The sequence below is a fragment of the Triticum aestivum genome, unplaced genomic scaffold, assembly GCF_018294505.1.
Source record: "Triticum aestivum cultivar Chinese Spring unplaced genomic scaffold, IWGSC CS RefSeq v2.1 scaffold21137, whole genome shotgun sequence".
NCBI lineage: Eukaryota > Viridiplantae > Streptophyta > Magnoliopsida > Poales > Poaceae > Triticum > Triticum aestivum.
In genome coordinates, this window is record NW_025229595.1 from 12,970 (window position 1) to 21,105 (window position 8,136).

At 48.1% G+C, this 8,136-nt stretch overlaps 1 protein-coding gene and 1 long non-coding RNA gene across 3 annotated transcripts; both read right to left on the reverse strand.

The window, feature by feature from the left end:
• Nucleotides 1-894, reverse strand: LOC123175155 (uncharacterized). Its single transcript, XR_006487666.1, has 3 exons — nt 374-894; nt 205-282; nt 1-131 (listed from the first exon to the last, which is right to left on the reverse strand). It is a non-coding gene; the product is annotated as an uncharacterized lncRNA (long non-coding RNA).
• A 3,767-nt stretch (nt 895-4,661) lies between these two features.
• Nucleotides 4,662-7,680, reverse strand: LOC123175156 (rust resistance kinase Lr10-like). Of its 2 annotated transcripts, XM_044590149.1 has the most exons (4): nt 7,277-7,680; nt 6,403-7,033; nt 6,135-6,307; nt 4,662-6,037 (listed from the first exon to the last, which is right to left on the reverse strand). In XM_044590149.1, exons 2-4 carry the CDS (start codon nt 6,870-6,872, stop codon nt 4,926-4,928), a joined length of 1,755 nt encoding a protein of 584 aa, XP_044446084.1. In that variant the 5' UTR covers nt 6,873-7,033; nt 7,277-7,680; the 3' UTR covers nt 4,662-4,925. The 2 variants fall into 2 exon arrangements, with proteins under 2 accessions (XP_044446084.1, XP_044446083.1); XM_044590148.1 differs by lacking the exon at nt 7,277-7,680 and having other exon boundaries at nt 6,403-7,165.
• Between the last annotated feature and the right edge of the window lie 456 nt (nt 7,681-8,136).

An 8,136-nucleotide genomic window follows, 5' to 3' on the forward strand; every position in this document is an offset into this window, starting at 1 on the left:
ACCAATCAACTATGAAGAAGGTAAAGATTTAGAGGAATTTCTCCTGGTGGCTGAATTCACAAGATCACAACTTAGACTGACAGAAGCAACGGTGGGTACGATCCTGTTATCTTGCTTTTGAGGCCGTGCATCTATGTACAAAGTGAAACTGTTACAAAACAGAGTATGTAATAAGTTCAGAAAACAAAGAGCTTATGAGATAACCTTATCCCGAGTTCCTGACAATGCTCACCCTTGCAACTACAAGGGGATCTGCAGGCAGGCAGGAAAGGATCTGGAGTCCTGCAGGTGGTAGAAATTCTAAAATGATTACGGCAGCAAAAGTTCTCCCCAACCTAGTAATGAAGGGATGCAAAGTAAGGGGGTTGTTTACCATGGGATGGAGGGAGCAGTAGCAGAGCACAGGATTGCTCGGCGAGGCATTAGGGACGACGGGAACTAGTTTCGCCGGCGGCAAACCTTGGGTTGCTGCAGAAGCCGCGATGCCCACAAACGGCAGACGGTCGGCAAGGGCGAATGGAATGCAGGCAAGGTGGCGCGGGGGTCGAGCGGTCGCTGGCCGCCGGGGACCGGAGTGCGGTGGGAAGCGAGGCGCAGTAATGCTCTGTGTGAAACGGCCGGGGCCTGTGTTGCATAAATGAAGCGTTGAGCTGTTTTCCCCAGATGGTCTGGGCTGGGTTTGGTGGTGGGCTTGCACGGGCGAAAAATGTTGACCGGCTGTTGTTTTTGGGACTGCTCGCGGCAAAAATTTTGGGAACAAAGCGAAAATGAACGGAATTGGATGCTAAATTTCCGCCACTGTTTCCGTATTTCCTCTCCATTTTCGTTTTCCCTCCGGAAAAGCGGAAAGTACGCAGCAGCACGGCAGGAGGACACTGAGCCCTGACGATGATGACATCGCACAGGTATCCTTATATATTCTAGTATTTGTTGTTCTTCGAACAGAGGCAATTTGTTTAGCCATCACTGCACCGACTCAATGGTTTGTTTCCGGTTTACATGTTGGTTCAGCGTTTATTACCAGGGCTGAAATGAAGAAGATAATGCAGCTGAGACCGAGGAGGTCGCTACTGCTGCTGCTTCTGTCCACATACTTTGTAGTGGTTGATATGAGTGAAAGGGCTCGTCTCATCTTCAATCCCTCGCAGCCATTTAATGGTGAGACAGAAGCACCTGTTATCGCAAGAACACGACGGGCCGAGAGGGTCACATTCGCGCATTTGGAAACTCTGACCGACTGAATTCCTCCAGGACCAGATACGCAGCTATCATCGATCGGTACATCACCACTGTAGATGTACCATGCTACCAGCAAGACAAGCAGTTAGGAACAAGCCAGTAGTGCTCATCTCTTTTCTTCTCTACCTTTATTTACCACTGTTAAAAAATATATGTGTTTACCACTACCAGAGAAAACAAAACAAATAATTTCACACTCGGTTTTATTATGCAAATAACTCGAGTTGCTTAATGGATCCGACAGTTAAGGCTCTCTGCCTTCCCAACTTGTACCTGATAATTCTATGGGATTTAGACAAACGTGCTTCGGCAAAAGAAATATCAAACGATAAGCTTATCCCCTCCCGCGTCGCTCCCGCGGGCGACGGGGAGGACGACCGCACCATCGCCGCCAGCACACCCCTCCTCCCGCTTCCTTCTCGCCGCCGCCGGTGGCGGGCCCCTCTGGTTTCAGTCGGGGGCTGCAGGCAGGCTGGGGCTGGTCGTGATGGATGTGTGCCGGATGGATCTGGCGCTTTTTTCGGGCGGGCAACGCAGGTTGGGGCAGCGGCCCGGTGTGCGGCTGCTCCGGCTGTGGGCGGCGGCGGCGAGGTGGCTCGTCTCTCTTGGTGTGGCGGCTTCCTTTCGCTGTGTCCGCATCACGGCAGTTTGGCAGGTCGGCTGCGGCGCCGGCTTGTTTTTCGGCGGCCCGTTTCGACCTTCAGTCCCTCTCCTCGTCGTCGGGTCGCTACCCTCGTCGAAGGTTCGGCCCTCCCCCGGCTACGATCTATCGCTCGTCTCACGCTCGGCTGCAGGACCGAGCTCGTCTCGCGCCCGGCAGCAGGACGAGTCGATGGAGGCATTGGGGGCAGCCCGGGGGTGCGAAAGGCGGGTCCTTTCTGCCCACATCTTTGGTGGGGGTAGCGGTGGGTCTCAAGTGAGGTGGGGTCCGGGTCTTGGATGTCGCGGCGGCGGCCCTGGTGGTGGTTTCGCGGTGCTCATGGGCAGAGCCTGTGGCTAGGTGCTGCCCGGTGGCCATGGTCGTGTGAGCGGCGCGGTCGCTGGGATGTGGCGTTCGGTGGTGGTGATTGTTGGCCGGGGTGAAAACCTGTTCTATCTTCGGACGGACCGGCAACGGCGAAGCTCGTTCCCTTCTTGAAGGCGTCGTCGTGGCTCTCATTACCCGTCGTGTTGCTCCAGGGGAAACTCTGATCCTCGGGTCAAGCGGTGGCGGCGCTCCGTTGTCGTATCCTTCCTGAAGGCGCCGTCTTGGAGCAGATGGTTCGTCGTATGTGGCTTCATCTCTTCGCGGTGGCGTGTTCACGGTTAAGGACCCTGGTTGCTCTTGCAGCGCTAGGGTTGTTGTTGCGCTCAGCGCCTATGTATCATGTCTTGGGTGTGTGCGTGTGTGGTGTTGGCGGGTGTTTGTACCGGGTTGTCGAGAATCATAGGGTTGTCGAGAATCATAGCTTTATATATAAAGCGGGGCGAAAGCCTTTTTAGGTATAAGTTGATACAAAAATGGCACTTAGCTTCATCATGAATCCCAGGGAAGGAGTTAATGTAAGGGAACTGGAGGCCCCAAACAAAGGTTTTGGCATAACAGAAAATACAAAGTAACACAAAGGCTATGCTGCTCTGCTAGCTATTACATGTTTCCACCTATAAGTACATACTCGATACAACTATATAACACCCGCCCAACGCTGTCTTCATAGCAGTAGCAGAGCACGGGATTGCGTGGGATTTAGGGACGACGACGAACCTTGTGCAAGGGCACAGCAAATTAGGTTGGGAGGAACTGTTGCTGCACAAGCCGCCATGTCCAAAAATGGCAGACTGTCGGCAAGATCAGGCATGGCAGCGTGGGGCTCGAGCAGTCGCCGGAGCATGGTGGGGAAGGGGATGAGGCGTGAAAATCAGGCCAGGCCCTATTTGCATATACGGACCGTCGAGCTGTTTTCCCCCAGATGATCTGGGTTGGGCTTGGTGGTGTGATTGTTTTTGGACTGCTCGCGCTAAAATTCTTGGGCTGCCAGACCGTGTTCGTGCCCACCGGTCATCGAAGAAATTACATCGATAAAAAAAACCCAAAGAAATTACATCCCACAAGAAAACAAACCCAAATAAATTAGGTGGCGGCAGGAGGGACGCCGTCCTAGGGCGCCACCCCAGGGTTACGCAAAAATTCATGTCGATGCAAGCGTGGCAAAATCCAAGTTGAGAGAAGCGACATCCGCAGTGTGCCGAGATGATGCTGGACGATATTTGTGCAGCTCCTCTTTGGTTGTCCGGGGAATCATCGATGTAGCCACACTCGAGGCGATGGCGTGCAGAGAAGCTTTGGCTCTTGCAGAAGACTTGAAGATTCAAAATGTTATAATTGCCTCCGACTTAAAGCATGTGATGAACGACACTGAAAGAGTGACTAGTAGTACTTATGGTTGTATCATTAGCGAGATTAAACAGCGAGCTAGTTTAGTTAATTGTAAATTTATTTTTGAAGGTCGGCATCAAACACTGATGCAGATAGGTTAGCTAAGTTTTCAAACACTCTTAGGAGGCGACATCTATGGTTCATACATTCTCATGATCGTTTTTTATACCACTTCATGTGGAATATGATCAATAAAGCTTAGCTATACCCCTAAAAAAAGGAGGGACCCTGGCCATGGTAGCGATAACATCGAAAAGAAATATTTTATTCTTTTGACATTCTTCGCAGATGCACAATTGTATAGTCATCATTGCACCGACTCAATGGTCGTTTCAATTTAAGTTTTTGTTTCAGCATTTTTACAATGGGGCTGAAATCAAATGAAGATAATGCAGCTGAGACTGAGGAGGTTGCTGCTGCTGTCCACTTACTTTGTAGTGGTTGATAGGAGTGAAAGGGCTCGTCTCATCTTCAATTCCTCGCAGCCATTTACCGATGATGATCCGAGACTGGACCGCCGCGAGTCTCCAGTCACACTCATAATTGTAACAACACGACGGCTGAGAGAGTAGCATTCACACATTTCCGAGGTCTGGCCAACTGAATTCCTCCAGGACCAGATACACACCTATCATCGGTAGATCACCACTTTATTTGTATCACCTCTTCTCTTCTTCAAGCCACCATGGAACCTCTAGTCTAACTGTGTTCAAAAAGAAAAAGAAAAAGGAAATCCGTTTTATCATCAGAACACAAAACAAAATAGTACAGTCGGCAGTGACAACAGTTTATATATTAATTATTGCTAACATAGTTAGTGAATCCGCTATACAGACTTTGCTGGTGATCTGCATTCTTCTTTTTATTTTTTGAATCATCATGCCCTATATCTACCTGTCTTCGACTAGAACTATAGAAGCACCTGATAGAATACACTAGCTCCACTGCAGTATTACATGCTAATTAACAGTGTTGTCTCTTCATAGCAGGTTCATGCATGCAAATATCACCCCAGATTCCACAAGCTATATATTAGTCTGCCGAATAATATGCTCAGATTCAAATAGATACATATGTCTTCCATGAAGAACAATGATTTCATTTTAGAACCTTACTATCATGGATGCTGCAGTTGGAAGGAACACACCTCCATCCTCTAGCTGCTCCCTGCCTATTACATGCTTCCGCATAAAAGTTCACATGAGGCGAAAACAATTATTTTAATACAACCATAACTTCAGCCTTTTGCAAGCAAAGTGCAACAACCTCATCACACATCGATATTTTCACTCATATCCTCCTCAGAGATTTCGGTCAACTCGGAGGACAAATGATAAGTATCATTGGTATGGACGAGCCCCTCGTCACAGAAGAATGGCCTGGAAGGCATCTGCAAGGTATCGGCACCGCCTTCCAACATGTCTATAACCTCACTCATCGTTGGACGGTCATGGGACTTCATCTGGATGCACCATAGTCCGACCATGCACAGCTTCTTCTCCAACTCATGCATGTTGTCAATGGGAGATATATCACGCCCCTCTTGTTCAGTTAGTCTGTCATACACCCATGACGGGTAGTAAGACTGGCTTGAATTCGCCACATTTGGGTCGGCATTCCTTCTTCCACTGGCCATCTCCAGCAGCAGCATCCCAAAGCTGTAAACATCAGACTTGCTCGATATGACGCCAAAGCTCCTAGATATCATCTCAGGAGCTATGTACCCAATTGTTCCGCGCAGGACGCTCAATGATACGAAACTGTTGTTTCTTGGGTACAGCTTGGCGAGACCAAAATCAGCAAGTTTTGGGACAAAATTGCTATCAAGCAGGATGTTGTGTGGCTTGATGTCAAAATGTAGAATCTGCATCTCACACCCTTGATGAAGGTAGTCGATCCCCCTGGCAATGCCCAAAGCAATCTCTATGAGCTTGTCCCAGGAGAAACTTTTAGCTGAGAAGATGTACTTGTCAAGAGAACCTCGAGCCATGTACTCATAGACAAGAGCCCTCCTCATCTCCTCCGAGCAGAACCCCATGAGACGCACCACATTGACGTGGTGGATCCTGCCAATGGTGGCAACTTCACTGATGAAATCCTCTCCATCGCAGTTTGAGCTACGCTCCAGCATCTTGACCGCGACATGGACATTGCCTGGTGATAACACACCCTTGAACACGGAGCCATAGCCTCCCTGACCCAGCTTATCTCTGAAATGGCTTGTGATTGCAGTGATGTCGGTGTAGGCGTACCTCGTCGGACCGAGCATTTGCTGCATACGGAGGAACTTCTCGACTGCATCGATTGTTATTCTTGTTTTCCAGTACTTGTAGGCTAGGAAAATCAACACAACAAGCGGCGCCAACACGAACCTGCACAACACTGCATAAACAAATTTATATAGGGTTTAAGTGGGCACATGATTGCATAGATGTGACCATGAACAAACTGCAATTAAGAGCACAAAATTCTGACTTACCAGCCAGCCACTTCCAAATCCAGAAGACGATTATTATGACTACACCTCGAAATGGTGGAAATCCAATGACATCAACTAGTGCGCACCGCGAGAAAAATGAATCACCCACAAGACTGAATAGAATACGTAACTTGATGCCTTCTTTACTCAAGACTGGTACCTCATAGAAGGGCCTGCAATAACATTCGGTAATACAATAAAAGGAGTGAAAGAGGGGTCGGTTATTTTTGGAATGGACCACAAGTAGAACCCTGAACCCAGAACTCACCAAAAAGTCTGTATTAGGCATTGCTTGATGCTCTCCCTAGGATAAGGAAACCGAACAGCAAATCCAATCCTCATGGATTTTACAACATCTGCATAACTTGCATTTTCTAGCCCCAGACCGTCCCAGGGTCGAGGAGTCCGGGCCAAGTACCCACAAGAAGGTTCAAGGTACTCCATATATGTAGACCCATAGCCAGTTAACACGTAAACAAAAGAATCGTTGGTGCTTAGGCAAGCAACAGGCATGTACGTACCAGTGCCCTTTACTTCCTGAGAGCATTTTACAAAGCAAGCCCCACTATGTACAAGGGGGCTCAATTCGATTTCCATGTTGTCGGGTTGGTATGGAGGATTCCACCGAGGTAGAGGGCAGTTGTTGTGTAAATCCATGTTGGCATCGATGACCCAGAAGGAAGAACCACTGTAGTTGATGGCAGACACATAGTATGTTGCATCACCGATGTGAATCATAGCCTTGGTATCACTGCAAACCAGCTCGTAAGATCGATAGCCGCAGCCAGGCGGATCACTTGCCTGACGAAATGGGGACAATACATTTCCAAGAGGGCCGCACGAGAAAGAAGGACAATCAGAGTCATGATGCCGCCCTTCAGCCCGACCTGCAGCAAGAACTGCAAGCACACATAAAAAAGTTAGGGAGTTGAGAACAGTGGGCATCACCATGGCAAGCTGTTTCACAGAAGCACAGATACACAGAGGAATGGTCAAATGAGGGTGTGGCTGCCAAAGTTTTTATTTTTCTTCACTCCAAAATTGGGTAATTACATGCCAACTAGTGGCTCTGCATGACAGTGATGTTGTTGCCTAGGAGACTTAGCTACTTCCTGCCAAGCCAAAGTTGGGTAAATACATACCGTCTACATGACAGTGATGGTGATGTTCTTGACTCCAGACCTCTTGATTAAAGGGAGAGTGTCCAAGTGTACTACTCTAGTCACAATTCTATCCAGTGCTGTCCTAGTGACGATAACGTTGAATTCAATGCCTTACAAATAACAGGGACAGAAAATGACAAATACTAACAAAATATCATTCATTTGAGATATTAAACGTATGGGTAGCAAAGTATGTTCTGCATAGAGTAGAACTAAAGTTGTTCTAATTTTTTTAATAATCTACTTATAGCTGAACTACTTTCCTACACCCCTCCTCTACATAACTAACTACCAAATTTTGCTTAATATCTTTAGCACTATTTTACATTATATGGGCAGATGCATTTGACATTTCCTTGGTTTCTATTGCCTGCAAATTACAACAGATAGCATTTCAACTGTGCACGGCTGATATCATACAAAAATAAAGTAATACAACAACAACAACAAAGCCTTTAGTCCCAAGCAAGTTGGGGTAGGCTAGAGGTGAAACCCATAAGATCTCGCAACCAACTCATGGCTCTGGCACATGGATAGCAAGCTTCCATGCACCCCTGTCCATAGCTAGCTCTTCGGTGATACCCCAATCCTTCAGGTCTCTCTTAACGGACTCCTCCCATGTCAAATTCGGTCTACCCCGCCCTCTCTTGACATTCTCCGCACGCTTTAGCCATCCGCTATGCACTGGAGCTTCTGGAGGCCTGCGCTGGATATGCCCAAACCATCTCAGACGATGTTGGACAAGCTTCTCTTCAATTGGTGCTACCCCAACTCTATCTCGTATATCATCATTCCGGACTCGATCCTTCCTCGTGTGGCCACACATCCATCTCAACATA